The sequence below is a fragment of the Toxorhynchites rutilus genome, chromosome 3, assembly GCF_029784135.1.
Source record: "Toxorhynchites rutilus septentrionalis strain SRP chromosome 3, ASM2978413v1, whole genome shotgun sequence".
Lineage (NCBI taxonomy): Eukaryota > Metazoa > Arthropoda > Insecta > Diptera > Culicidae > Toxorhynchites > Toxorhynchites rutilus.
Window position 1 is genome coordinate 62000226 of NC_073746.1, and position 15724 is coordinate 62015949.

The 15724-nt window shown below is 42.3% G+C and overlaps 1 protein-coding gene and 1 non-coding gene across 2 annotated transcripts; one reads left to right on the forward strand and one right to left on the reverse strand.

The window, feature by feature from the left end:
* The first annotated feature begins 2966 nt into the window (after window positions 1-2966).
* Window positions 2967-7258, forward strand: LOC129773180 (uncharacterized). The gene is made up of 2 exons (XM_055776756.1): window positions 2967-5472; window positions 5538-7258. Exons 1-2 carry the CDS (start codon window positions 2967-2969, stop codon window positions 7256-7258), a joined length of 4227 nt encoding a protein of 1408 aa, XP_055632731.1.
* An 8154-nt stretch (window positions 7259-15412) lies between these two features.
* Window positions 15413-15484, reverse strand: Trnaa-ugc (transfer RNA alanine (anticodon UGC)). The gene has a single exon. It is a non-coding gene; the product is annotated as a tRNA-Ala (tRNA).
* Between the last annotated feature and the right edge of the window lie 240 nt (window positions 15485-15724).

Below are 15724 nucleotides of genomic sequence, written 5' to 3' on the forward strand. Positions count from 1 at the left end.
TGACTACCATACACTGCATGATTTTCATATTTGTGTGTGTGTAAGCGTTAAGCGTGAACCAAAGGTTTTGTATTTTCGAGTGTCAAGTTTCTATAAGACCAGTTTCATTCTTCCGTTATTTTAGTTCTTTTGATCAATAAATCTGGAAAATTCCAAAGGGAAAAGTGCTCACGGAGAGAAATGAAAGACAAATAGATGCATTTCACCAAGAAAATGTTGGTATTTCTCGTCAGATTGGACTCAAGGATACGGTAAGAAGGAGATCCACGTAAATCGAAGCTCTCTGACCGGAATAAGCGGGAAATGGCTAGAACAGCTTCGAATACCTCAAAGTCGCTTATGCAAATAAAGCAATATTTCAATTTCCATGTTACTCGGGTGACAATTCGTCAAGCTCCTCATCTTACATCATCTGACATCGGAAGACGTTTGAGTTTTGCCAAAGTTCACATGAACCGACAGTGGGACATGGTATGTTGTGACAAAGAATGTTTCCAAAAGAATACATTTTGCTATATACCATAACGAAAAGCTCTTCAATGTAATGTTGCCAATTATTTACATGTAAATCAGCCGATCGTTTTGAGTTTTTCATTGATAATACTTATGAATTTTGAAATGGTCTTATAAAAACTGGATAGCTGACATTATCATATTTAAGCACAATAAAAAAAAAAACAAACAACTCTTTTGAACGAAATTGACGTTAAATATACTTTATTCTGAGCATTCAACAATGCATGAATGTATCCTGTTGAAATTCTAACTCTTTGTGTTGCAACGAAATATATTCAGGGTGGTCTTATAGAAGTTGGACAGGATGTAGTGAAACGTTCCCTCTATCGACATGTAATCAATTGCACCCGTTCCAATGGTTACTCACAGCTCCAACGTCGGCTATCGAAGTTTGTTATTTTTCAGTGGAGAAGACGGTTTGATACCCTGTTATATTAGAAGATCTAGGATAAGGATATAAGTTGAACGATGAGATTTCTTTTCTCCTATGTGTGAATGAATCTCCTGTGTTCAGGGGGATGAAATTGGAACTGGACACCTTTATCCTCTCATTTAGACCAAATTGGATTTTGGTCTAATCCTTCCTCATTCAAAGGAATGGTTGAGTCTGGGTGGTATTGTTTTGACGAAGGATTACGACTGCCATTAGGGACACCAAAACAGATATGTTTTTCCTAATCAGATTTACGTGTAATTGTTCATTGTTGATTTTAAACTACTGTTTGAACAACATGGATAACAGTTAATATAGCTGTTCGATGAACGAATGCAGAGCCATCTGTATGAAATGATCGACATTGTTTGCAAGAAAATTTATTACCTTCAAGCTACAAAAAACATGACAAAATCAATCGAAGTAACCAGGAAATTAAAATTTTCACTTCCGCCAACCAACATCTATAAAAGGCTGTTGAATCGTATGCGGGCTCTCTTTTTACCGCTCGGTTTTGACCGATGAAGACCAGCTGCTCGAACTTCAGTTGAAATAATTTAGTTTGTGAATTACTTTTCTTGAAATACTTTGTGAATTGTTTAATAGAAATGTGATGTGAAATTATGGAGAAATAAAATTAGTTTACGTACCTGCATCGCCTCACCGTTCCGGAAAGCGCTACTTGATAGGAAACCTGCCTTACTCACCCTCAAAGTTGCTGCCCAGTGATCCTGCTCTTCTTTGCTATCGACAAAGTGGTCCTTCGAACCGGATTAACGTCGAACTCCGTTGATCCGACATCTCTATCGCTTGTGGAATCCTAACCACGTGGCTGTGCGCAGTTGAGGTTAGCTACCTGGTACAATTCCCTTCAGAACGGGCTTCGATCTCTTCATAAGACAACTTACATCACCGCTGGTTACTGCGTTGTTATAACTCATACAAGGCATTGAAAATTGCCTTGAGAAGGTAATTAGCGTTCCATTCTCTCACATTTATCTGTTTGTGCTGCGCGGTCTTTCGCTTTCCAGATCCCGCTTCATCATGTCCAGCGAAAGGCGAATCAAATCACTGAAAACGAGACAAAAGAGCCTCTTATCATCATTCAACCTCATCGCAACGTTCGTCGACAACTACGATGATGAAACCGATGCTGTTGAGGTATCTGTCCGTTTGGAGCATCTTGTCACGATCTGGAATGACTTCAATACCGTACAAAGCGATTTGGAAACGATGGACGAGGCCGGCACCGAAATTCATCTGAAAACCCGCATTGAATTCGAAACTGTTTACTTCCGTGTAAAAGGATTTCTGCTGTCGCTGCATAAAGCTCCATCAACTCCGGTTAACCCTGCGTCTCCAGCCAACCATTCAAACCAGCATTTCCTTACGGCATCACACATCCGTCTACCGGACATCAAGCTGCCTGTCTTTTCGGGGAACATCGATCATTGGCTCAATTTCCACGATCTGTTCGTCTCACTAGTTCATTCGTCACACGAACTCTCTAGTGTGCAGAAATTTTATTATCTTCGTTCGTCTTTGGCTGGGGAAGCATTAAAACTAGTGCAGACAATAGCAATCAGCGCCAAAAACTATCTCGTAGCCTGGAATTTGTTGTTGGAGCATTACCAGAACACCATAAGACTAAAGCAGTCGTACATTGACTCGCTTTTTGAGTTTCCCACACTCAAGCGGTAATCCGCTTCCGAGTTGCATTCGCTGGTAGAGAAGTTCGAAGCTAATGTGAAAATTCTCAAACAACTCGGAGAGAAAACCGAATACTGGGACATCATTCTCATCAGAATCTTGAGCATTCGCCTTGATCCCACAACAAGGAGAGACTGGGAGGACTGCGCTTCAACGAAGGATGCCATAAAATTCAGCGATCTAACATCTTTCATTCAACGTCGTGTCTCAGTACTTCAATCGATTGGACGAACCAGCGATGTTTCCCCTACCTCAACCTGTGAAAAGACCACTTACGCGCCCTGTTTCTAGCCACGGAGCAAACACCATGAACTCGAGAGAGTGTATCCTGTGTTCGAATCACCATCCTCTATATTTGTGCGGAGTCTTCTCCAAACTAAGTATCAACGACAAAGACAAAGAAGTTCGCCGTCATCAGCTGTGCCGGAACTGTCTCCGCAAAGGCCACCGAGCAGATGATTGTCCCTCTTCCAGCACGTGTCGCAAGTGCCATGGTCACCACCACACTCAGCTCTGCTCCAATTCTTCGTCCACATTTCCTAGCGCCAATGTTCCAGAATCAACACAACTAATGAAAATTCGAGCACAATCAACGGATAATAAACCGCCGATGTCAATGTCAGCAGCCATCGTTGAAACGTCTGTCAACGCTTCATCAGGTCGTGGAGTGAAAAGCGTTGTTCTGGCAACAGCGATTGTATTGGTGGTTGACGACAATGGTATTGGACACCATGCCAGAGCACTTTTGGATTCCGGCAGTGAGTGCTGCTTTGCAACAGAGTCATTCATACGGCGGCTCAAAATCCAACGTCAGAAAATTAATCTCCCGATCGCTGGAATAGGACAACGTTCGACACATGTTCGCTTCAAAATTGTTTCTACGGTGCGTTCTCTAGTAACCGATTACTCTGCTCCGGTTGACTTCGTTATCCTACCACGAGTGACTGTCGATCTACCGTCTAATTCATTTGACGTTTCATCTTGGAAAATTCCTACCGGGATCCAACTCGCGGACCCATTGTTTCACCAAACTGCTCCCATCGACATCATATTAGGTGCCGAACTATTCTTTGACCTGTTCAAAGCCTCTGGCAGAATTCAGCTTGATTCCAATGGTCCACTGTTCGTGAACTCCGTCTTTGGCTGGATCGTTTCCGGAAGAAAATCGACTGGCCAATCATCAGCTCCAGCATCGGTTAATATTGCCACCGTCGTAGATCTTCATCAGCAAATGGAAAAATTCTGGACTGTCGAGGAAGATAGCGGCTCTGCAAACTACTCGGTGGAAGAAGCAGCATGTGAAGAACACTTTCAACGCAACGTATGTAGAAATTCAGAAGGACGCTATATAGTTCGTCTACCAGTCAGAAACGACATTCTCTCCAAGCTGGAAGACAATCGTCGTACTGCTATTCGCCGTTTTCGTCTTCTGGAAAACCGTCTGTGGCACAATGAAAATCTCCGGAAACAATACTGCGACTTTCTGGAAGAATACCGTGCCCTCGGACATATGCATCGAGTGTACGACCATGAGACAGCACCATCTCCGTCCTATCATCTTCCACACCACTGCGTTGTTCGTGATGACAGCTCTACAACAAAGTTACGCGTAGTCTTCGACGCGTCTTGTAAAACACCGTCCGGTCCCTCCCTAAACGACGCACTCATGGTGGGTTCAGTCACCCAAGAGGACATCAGGTCAATCATCATGCGATCCCGGATTCGACCTATAATGATAATCGCTGACATCAAACAGATGTACCGACAGATACTGGTGGACGAAAAGGATATTCCGCTTCAGAGAATTGTGTGGCGATTCTCCCCGGACGATCCTCTCGAGACCTACGAATTGAGGACGGTTACCTATGGGACGGCTAGTGCTCCATTTCTAACGACACGTGTCCTTCAACAATTGGCCGAAGACGAGCTGTACGAGTATCCACAAGCTGCGACGGTCCTGGAAAGGGATTTCTATGTGGACGACTTGTTCTCAGGCGCGGATTCCGTGCAAGAAGCCATCGCACTTCGGCAGCAGCTTGAGTTCCTTCTCAACAAGGGAGGATTCCAACTCCGTAAATGGGCTTCGAATGAGCCAGCCGTATTAGAGGAAGTTTCGTTGGACAACCGAGCTCTTCAGGCATCCGTGGACTTCGATCGAGATTCATGCATCAAAACCCTAGGCTTACATTGGGAACCATCGACGGACAACCTGCGCTACAAGATCGAACTGCCAAATGTTTGCGAGGAGAGGCTTACCAAACGCATAGCTCTCTCCCAGATTGCCCGTCTATTCGACCCTCTCGGCCTAGTGGGGCCGATCGTTACCACCGCTAAGTTATTTATGCAGGCCTTATGGACGCTTAAGGACAGTGACGACAATGTTCTAGGCTGGGACCAAGAGCTCCCCCCACCGATGATCGAACATTGGGCATCGTATCTCTCGCAACTCCTGCTACTAAACGAGCTTCGTATTCCTCGTTACGTTTTATTTCGTAATCCAACAACGGTACAACTTCACATCTTCTCCGACGCATCGGAGCGCGCTTATGGAACTTGCGCTTACCTCCGCTCGACGAACTCCGACGGAACCATAAACGTAGCGCTTCTTACAGCCAAATCGAAGGTAGCGCCATTAAAGAAGCAAAGCATACCACGACTCGAACTCTGCGGGGCACTGCTTGCGTCACAATTGTACGAGAAAATTACTGCGTCTCTTCAACTGTCAGCCGAAACATTCTTTTGGGTCGATTCGACGGTGGTACTCAGCTGGTTGAATTCCACCCCATCAACATGGACAACTTTCGTGGCGAACCGTGATGTTCCCGTTCCCCAAAAATTCAACTCGCCACGGTTGGATGTCATTTTCATCATGTGGCAGGACAACAGAACCCTGCAGACTGCATCTCACGTGGGACAACAGCAGAGCTGCTATTCCTGAATGAACTTTGGTGGAGCGGACCCTTTTGGTTGCAACAACATTCCAGCAGTTGGCCAATCCAGCAGCACGACGAACTGGAACCTTCGGATGCCCAACTAGAAATCAGAAAAACACCAGTTGCCTCAGTTCCCGCCATAGCCGAACCCACGTTCCTGGACTTATTCGTGGAGAAATTTTCCAGCTACGATCGCATGCTGCGTGTACTCGCTTATTGTCAACGATTTCGTCACAACTGTCTCGCCAGGCCACGTCCAAAAAGGTCTAGTCTCAGCTCTGATGAAGTCTCCAAGGCCGAGAAAACGCTGATCTCATTAGTTCAACAACAATGCTTCAACAGCGACTGGACTCAGCTTCAGCAGGGAAAACCCATTTCCGCCAAATCACCTCTACGATGGTTTCATCCTTTCCTAGCACCAGATGGCCTGATACATATTGGGGGCAGATTGGAAAGATCACAACAGCCTTTCGAAGTCAAACATCCAATTCTTCTACCGTCGTCTCATCGCTTTTCCCTACTGTTGGTTCGAGGTTATCACCACAAACATCTTCACGCAGCTACACAACTATTGCTCACCATTATTCGTCTCTGCTTCTGGATCACAGGGGCCAGAAAGCTTGCGAAAGCTGTGGTTCACAACTGCACGATTTGCTATAGAGTTCGTCCAAAACACGTGGAGCAATTTATGTTCGAGCTTCCTGCATCACGGGTCACCGTGGCGCGGCCATTTTCCGTCTCAGGAGTGGACTACTGGGGTCCAATTCTACTCAAGCCAGTCAGTCGAAAGGCAGCTCCACGAAAGGCTTACGTAGCTGTTTTTATTTGCTTCAGCACAAAAGTAGTACATCTGGAGCTCGTTCCTGATTTCCAGGCACTGCGCAGGTTCGTCTCACAACGAGGAATCTGCTCCGAAATCCACAGCGACAACGGGAGAAATTTTGTGGGCGCAGCAAACGAGCTTCGTCGTCTATTCCGCAACGAGCATCACCAGCAGGCAGTTGAACAAGAATGCATGAAGAATGGAATACGCTGGTGCTTCAATCCTCCTAAGGCTTCTAACTTCGGGGGCTTGTGGGAGGCTGCTATCGCTTCAGCACAGAAGCATTTCTACCGTGTTCTCGGACCCAACAAACTAGCTGACGACGACATGCAAACTCTACTCAAGCAGATCGAGTGTTGCCTGAACTCTAGGCCACTCGTTCCTCTCAGCGACGACCTCACCGATTTCCAACCACTCACTCCCGGACACTTTTTGATTGGTTCTGCGATGAAAGCAATTCCGGACATGGACCTCACGAAAATTCCCTCCAATCGACTTCGACACTGGGAGCACACGCAGAAACTTTTCCAACATCTGTGGCAGCGATGGCACAACGAATATCTTTCGACGCTTCAACCACGATCGAAGTGGTGCAATCCACCTGTAGTCATCGAGAAAGGTCGCCTGGTGGTCATAAAGGATGAGAACACTCCTCCTGTGCACTGGCCGACAGGACGAATCATCGAACTGCACCCCGGAGCAGACGGGATCACTCGAGTGGTAACTCTTCAAACACCCAGCGGAAAATTTGTGCGGCCCGTATCGAAGATATGCTTGCTACCCATCGCGACAACACAACCAACAACACCATCAGAAGAACCAACGAAGACAACAGAATTATAAATCCGTAAGCTCATCCAGTTTTTCTAAAAGGGCAAGAGGTCATCATAACAACCAGCCATCAACGAGCAATCGACATTTTGAAATTTCTGAAATGGGATTTCAGAGGGGCCAGTATGTTCGATGAACGAATGCAGAGCCATCTGTATGAAATGATCGACATTGTTTGCAAGAAAATTTATTATCTTCAAGCTACAAAAAACATGACAAAATCAATCGAAGTAACCAGGAAATTGGAGGCGATCTGGCGTAGTGGTAACATCCATGCCTCTCACGCTAAAGGTCACGAGTTCAATTCTCACTCCCGACATTCTTCCAAAAATGGAAGTAAAAGTGACGAACCAGCCAAATGAGTTGAAAATCACTATAATACAGACAAAAAAAAACAGGAAATTAAAATTTTCACTTCCGCCAACCAACATCTATAAAAGGCTGTTGAATCGTATGCGGGCTCTCTTTTTACCGCTCGGTTTTGACCGATGAAGACCAGCTGCTCGAACTTCAGTTGAAATAATTTAGTTTGTGAATTACTTTTCTTGAAATACTTTGTGAATTGTTTAATAGAAATGTGATGTGAAATTATGGAGAAATAAAATTAGTTTACGTACCTGCATCGCTTCACCGTTCCGGAAAGCGCTACTTGATAGGAAACCTGCCTTACTCACCCTCAAAGTTGCTGCCCAGTGATCCTGCTCTTCTTTGCTATCGACAATAGCTTTTAGCCACCGACACGTATAAGTCACATATACAGCATTGGTCTCATAATACTGAAGGTGATCTTTGAAATATCAAATCTCAATTCGACGGTAAAATGACATTTTTGTTTAGACAAACTCAACTTGAAACATCGAGACAAAACATAAAAACAACACAAAATAGGTGAAAGATCTCGTGGAAGATGCAATTGACATACACTCGGCTACAGGCGATTATATACTTGTTGCACCAGCACCATTATTCCACATCTCATAACTACATCAATCTTTCTTTGGCACCGAATGATAACAACAACATTGTTGATACTTGCAAGTATCAAATATCATGCTACATGTTATTTAGTATTGTCTCAGTGGAATCGCACCTATAGACATCGTTCGTGCAACGAAAACCAATAAGCGCCAAACAAGCGTTGGTGGCTTGAAGCGACTAAGAACACAAACACTTCCCATCGTTTTGCGCTATTCTCAAAGGAACGATTCTGTTAATATTACCTCGAAAAAAGTTACTCAAGATAAGCGCAGCTGTTATCCTAGGTGGAGAAAGTTTTGCTACTGGCAAGCGAAACCCAATACAAAAACATACAAAAATCTAGAACGACATTTATTTACCTGGTGACTAAATAAACGAAATAAATTCTGTCTGTTAATCTCAATAACCTCGAAAAGAGTTACATTGCTTCATTATGATAAAGATTAGCGCAAATGCCATCCTTGTTGAAGGCAGTTTAGCGATTGGCACTTGAACCCAAATAACTCACAACATTCCAGCACGACATTCACCATGGTTTAGCTTGATTTTTCTCAAATAATCATGTGGCGCACAACCTTAGCGCCTGCTTCGTCATAGCGTTAGTTCGGTGCATTGATGCAATGTCAGTGGCACAAACGAAGCCCTTATGATGACGGAAAACAAGCGACGTTAACTGCTTTGAATAAAGAAAAAGTCTGAATGTTCGCCTCAGCAGAAATCAATTTTTTCTGTGCAATGCTATTTATTTGAAAAATCGTGTCTCAAACTATGGTTGTTTTTATTAAAGATCAGTTAGTAACCTTTCAAATAAGCACTATATTTGCTATTTGCTATTATTCCTACTCTAGCGCAAATATTCCTCTTCCGCTACCTCCCTCTTTGTTAATATTTCTTATCGCGGCTGCATAACTTACACCACCAAACAATCGTCCATCATAGCATTAAAATGTTAGGTGATTGTTGCATCGCGACAGGGCCAATGCACACGGGGTAGATACAAATGGGGTTTCAGCGTACCGAAGATTTACTATTTGTACATACGGGTTATGAAGCACGCACGTACGCACACAAAGCCATATATCGATATACACACACTTACCTCTACTTTGCACTCTTCTCAACAGAAGCTCTTTCTATTAATATTTCTGGTCTCGATGAGCTGAGCTTTCATCCTTGGTGGAGATAGTTTTGCTACTGTCATGCGAAACCGAATCACACAAAATTCCAGAACAATTATTTTCTTGGTGAACCGATGATAGCCTAGTTTAATGGTTCCACGTGTAGTTCAGAACCTTAATGGAATGGCGTCAGTTTGATGTAAAAATTGCAATGCGTCAGCGAGTAAGCAATTTGGTCGCGTCCACAGCTCAATCCGAAACGAAGACATGTGATGACGCAAAACAAGAAAGAACGAGATCCAATATTTATGCTCTACGCATAAATATTGCCCCCTTCGCTCTTAATCTTAATCTTTTCTTTGCTCACGGAGACTTTCAATCATTTCCCTTCGTTGATTGAGATCGCGAGCCGGATGGGAATGTTTTTGCCTCGACATCCGCCGACATAGCTATTTTTGCGCGCTTCCTGGTGCCTGGTGCTTGTTCTTGTAAATTCAAACACAAACCTTACCCGTAGCATCTCTATCTGGAGAGGTCCCGACTCCAACAGATGATCCTGCTATTTCCCTGAAACATGCTTGCATTCCACAGCTAACGATCTGCGTAAATAACGGCTACCAGGAAAACAAGACAAACAGATGAGACAATCCGCGCAATAAACGCAGTAAACAAATTTTAAATCCCTGCTTTAGTTGGGCGCTTGCTCAACACTTTTGACAAAAACGCTTAGAAAAGAACCTGATGTGATACCGCCTTAAAATCTGAATTAAGGCTGAACTAAACGTTTCCTTACTCTAGAGACATGATGCGCATCAATAATGCAGTGTTGTTAGTTATCAAGATATAACTCGATTCGAGAAATTTAAATACCACACATCGTATAAAGAATGTACTGGCTGCTCTGACGTGCTCTTCAAGTAACTTCTCTTAGTTCGGATGAACGGCTTAGTTTTACACCTTGGTACTTCATGGTTTGAAAGTGTACTAGAAAATCACCTCTTCTCATGTGTACTTCATCGCGTAGAACTTGTTCGCTTAATATTTCTATTCTGCTTAAGGGTCAGATGTCAAAAGATACTTCATTATATTGGGTATGCAACTTAATTCGTTACGTTTCCACAAAATGACCCAAAGTGCTATGAATTAGAGACGAAACGGATATTCGGTAACTATCCGGTATCCGGCCAGTATTTGCTATCCGGCCGGATACCGGATATTATAAAAGAGTCATCATAAGATATTTAGATAGAACATCTTATTAGAGTATAAATAAGATGTTCTGCCGGTCTGTTTCTGTTTCAAGAACTCGTAAATAGTCTGACTCAAGCATTGGACCCAAAAAGGTTTATATTTAGTAATTTAAATCTTCCCAAAAGTAATTGTAATGACTTACGAAACCAGTGTTTCAAGATTCTCTCATGTAAGTTTACACAGGAGAGAAGGAGAGGCCACAGGAGAGGCCAGAGCTTTTATTTTTTTTTTCAAATGCCTAAAGAAGCCTTATGCACATATCCATAAAGCACCACTGTTGTGTCGTTTAATTAGTGTGCCTTCTCTCAGATTATTACAATTCTGAGTTTTTCATTCTTGAATATTCTTGAAATTGATGTTCTTTGCTCATTAAAATGCGTAGTACTTACCTTCACTCGGACTGTTTTAAATCTAACTTTACATAGTAATAGAAAATCCTTGATACTCCATCAAAAGCTATTCATTCTAAACGGAAAATTTAATCATCGCTCATTATATTTATGTAAAAATGTGTTTATTTCTCTCAAAAATGTATTCCTTGATTTGCTTCATGCTCACGTGCAGCTTCCCCAAGTTTCCTATTCGCAAATATTGAAGCGAATGTTCGATTGCCGGATATTCGGTATCCGGTATCCGGCCGAACTACTACTCGTATCATCAGTACTATAAATATTCGACTGACTGAATCGTAAAGTGTCAACATCTGTTTACAAGCCTTTGAGTTTTGTACAACAAGTTCAATGTTTACTGCGTTTAAAATGTTGAGTTCCGTTGCAAATAAGCACAATTTCCGGGGAGTTTAGATTTTCTGTTTCCATTGGAAGAAATGAGCCGCTGGAGCGCATCGTATGATTGAGGAAGTTTATGGTGACTTTGCATCATAGGATAGATTTTGTAGGGAATGGTTTGGACGATAGCAAAGAGGTGAGTTTAGTGTTCAATACATTACTCGATCAAGATTTGTGCCAATCGCATCATTGTGTCAGCTTGAAAAATCATTGGGAGCAACTCGACAAGCAAGCAGGAAACATCTTAATGTAAGAACATTATGTTCCATGCGAATTGAAAGCAAGAGATCTCGAACGGCGATTTCGTATGCCCGAAAGTTGCTTGCGTCCCCGGTGACGATTTGATACAAAAAAGTCTTTTTTTTATACCGTAAAAGGAAGTCTTTTTTGTATCAAATCGTTACCGGGGACGAAGAATTGAATCACTACGACAATCCTAAACGCAAAAGATTGTATGTAAAGTCCGGCCAACCAGGAACGTAAATGCCGAACCCGAATATCCACTGTGCAAAAGTTATGTTCTATATTTGGAGGGATCAAAAGGTTTCGATCCACTATAAGCTGCTATAACCTGGTTTAACAATCAACAGAAACTTCTACAGGCAGCGTCTGTTCCGTTTAAACCGAGCTATTGCCGAAAAACCAGAGTATGCGACCAGACATCAGTCGATAATATTCCATCATGATAACGCTCGGCCTCAATGACAGTCTGCTCAAAACTTTGTGTTTTTCTTTTTTTTTCGGGTTTTCTCGGAACAACAGGTAATAAGAAAGCAGTAAAGAACAAACCGAGATATACCCCAATCAGATATCGATCACAAATTGTAAACACTTTTGCTGCTATATTCCCTTATGCACCTTCTTTGTCGTAGCACACTTTGATATAGAAGACTTCTTCTTTTTGTATCACACTGTATATGACTGTGTGCGAAATCAGCATTAGGCATGAATGATACTTCCTCGTTGTGTTCTGCTTGCTAGCTCACTCGCTACTGTGGTTCCATTACATTCCATTTTTGTTTTTTGCCTCTAGCCCTGAGAAAGGCCTTGTGGAAAGAAACTCTACTCCATACTCCTCCTTCACCTATCTTGAGAAAAACATTCCAGTGTCGCTCGACGTTCTCCGGCAACGATGTTGCTCTGATGACCATCAAATGAGAAGTGGTGTGATTTCAGGTTCAGGTTTTGCATTAAAGAGACTTCAACTCTGAGAGTTCATTCGTCTGATGTTAAATCGCGGATGGCTTATTTATGTTGTTTGTGGGTCAATAAAACAGTACACTCCGCGAGTTACATACGTTTATTAGCCTTTATTTGAAGTATACAAAATGGATGAACACACGTTTCTCGAAGCGTTTCTATCGGAATGATGAAGATTGCGGAACAAAAAGAAAATGACAGCAAGCAGTGCTGCCAGAACGACAATAACTACGGGCTGTTGGAAAGCCATAGATAAACAGATCGCCTACAATTTATACCAAATAAGTTGAAAACCGGCAGAAACGAATGTATTAATTGCTCGTTATTGACGGTACGGGACGGTAAGCACACATATCGGCAGAACAAATGTATGGGAAAATGAGAATGCTTCTAGTTCACATTATTTTAAACCGTTTATGGATAAGGGAATTGTAATGTATAGCATATCAGACAAATTTTAGATGAATTCCGATTCGATAGGTATGCATATCATCAGAATTCGTTCGCTATTTTCACACCGTTAACCGTTAACTTCATTTCATGAAGACGTGACTTGTTTTCTGATTTGGCACCCTTCCTGAAAGACGTAGTTCTACGTCAATAATTACACGAATTTGAGGAAAAACGTTTGAAATTCTATCATCAAAACCATTATTTTTATTCTTCTCTTATTTTTTTATGAGTTCATTTATTCGGTTTGCTTAACAATAATCGACTGGAACTAAAGGCTGATTTAGACGATGCCAGTCAGCGCTCTAATTGAGGTATCCAGTGAACGTAGAACAGACACTCTGTCCAAGTTACTTGTACCAGTATCGAACAAGTAATTGGCCTCTAACTTGAACAGAATGTCTATTCTCTATTCACTGGATACTTCAACTAGAGCGCTGACTGGCATCGTCTAAATCAGCCTTAACTGACTGAGAGTTTACCGACAAACATTGCTAACGATGCAACGCAAGTCAAACCATGAATGTCAAACTGTCAGCACCTTTTATCAACGGGGAATCATATTAATAAATATTATGATTGTTTGTTCGGGATTTAATTGAATTCAAATCTCGCCAATGTCTACAACTCTCAATTATTTTGATTTGGCCGTCCGCATGTCGGCTTCGAAAGGTCACTTCAAAAATGGAATAATTACTTCGATTAGATTGTGTTAGCGTCAGCGTGCGTTTCTCCGTTGGAACATAAACGAAAAATGCAATCGCAAACGATAAAACAATGTATTATTGCATCAAGGTTAAACCGCTAATCGACGATTATATCATTTTAAAAATAGCTAATTCTCGCCGATTCCATGAATTCAATTTGCCGCCTTCTCGTCTAGAGATTGCTCTGAAGCCGAGTCGAGTATATGAGCCGCGCTCACCACACAAATGGTGCGAATGGTGCGATTGGTGGGGTAATGGAGGCTGTATGAATCGCATCTGAATTCGTGTAGGTGTGTATGTGTGTATTCCTGCATTGAACTGATTTCATTGAGTACCGCAAGTCTCGTGACTTCACTGAAAGACCCACTCCAGTGTTCGCGGGGTTACGAGACGGCAGCGACAGAGACAGGTGAACTCCTATTCTTGGAGGTGGTAGCTGACGGTGATCTCGTGATCTGGTTTCGGCTGCTGCGGCTGCTGATGACGGTGGGTGAGATAATCTCCACTTCGGCGGCCGTCCTCTCCGCTCGAGTGTCTGATCTGACTCTCCGAAACCCCTATCCTGCACCGGATGAAAGCGAGAACGAGAGAACGTGTTGACCGAATATGCACCTCCTATTTGTTATTGACGGAGGTACATAAAAATTCCTTACGTCGGGCCCCGCTCGAAACTGTGACAATCACATGGGGTGCTCTTTATACCACCCGGAGGCGATGATGGTGGTGAGTTATTACATAACCGGGTGGTAACATGATCTGTGACTAAGTTTGAAACGGATGTTGTGACGGAGTGGAAGGGACAGGTCGAATGCAGCTCGGAGCGTTTCGAACTTGAATTATGAGCAGCGTGTGTCATACAGCGGCGGCGCCGCGGATGTACCTTTCTGAATCATATTTCGGACACTTTGTTCTAATATCTTGAAATGCCTAATGCACTGATGATATAACTATAAAATTAATATCACAATTGCTTCTTTAAAGTAATCCCTTGATTTCACTATCATTTCATATGAGAACTACATTTGAATTATAACATAATCGGTAAAATCTGACAACACTACTCATTATTGTTTGTGTTTGACGTTTGTTTAGCGTGAGCACGTTGAATTTACCCGCTCATAAATATTTAAATTCCTCCCGTGTTTCGTCAGTTCTCATCATCGTTAATAGTTTACTGTGATTGCTTGGTAAGTATTTCGCAGTTGACTATAAAATATAATCAAGTGTAATGTAATTGTCGTTCAAAAAATTACAAAATAAAGTGTCCGAAATTTGAATTCAATCTGACCGAAATTTGATTTAGTGTCCGAAGTTTGGTTTTTATTCGCTTCATTTGAAAAGCATTTTATTCGATGATTTTTTTATGTTTTCAATCAAATAGGTACCAAAGTAGAAAGCTTATAAGCATATTGAACTAATTCATTTAAAATATCAACCAAATAATACCTGTGTATAAAGTTTAGATCTGTTTACTGCATCATATGCCTTAAGCGTCTGAAATATGATTCAGAACGTGTCTTGTTTTATGCTACTCTTCACGGTAGCTATCGAGAATTGTTCAGGATTGAATTCACCCAATGACTTTGGCTCATATATGACATTCTTTTCAATTTTTTCTTTTCATCAATCAAGAAAATCGCGAAACTTTCTAAATACAGTACAAAAAAAGAACATTGGAGATGCCGGGGATCGAACCCGGGGCCTTTCACATGCAAAGCGAACGCTCTACCACTGAGCTACATCCCCTTCTTTTGTTCGTAATATGAGAGAAATAGAAATGTGGACAAACTGTTAAACACCCTTAAGCCAGTACACATGTAAACCAGATTTGCATTTCTTCACGCTGTATTACACGTAGTTCGCTTCATTCATAATGACCAGTGGACTCAGTTATACTTAACACAACCAACATCCAACTACCTATTCTAACAACATGGGTCCTCGTAAACCATAAACGCCTTTCAGTTACAATTTCAGCCATACAAC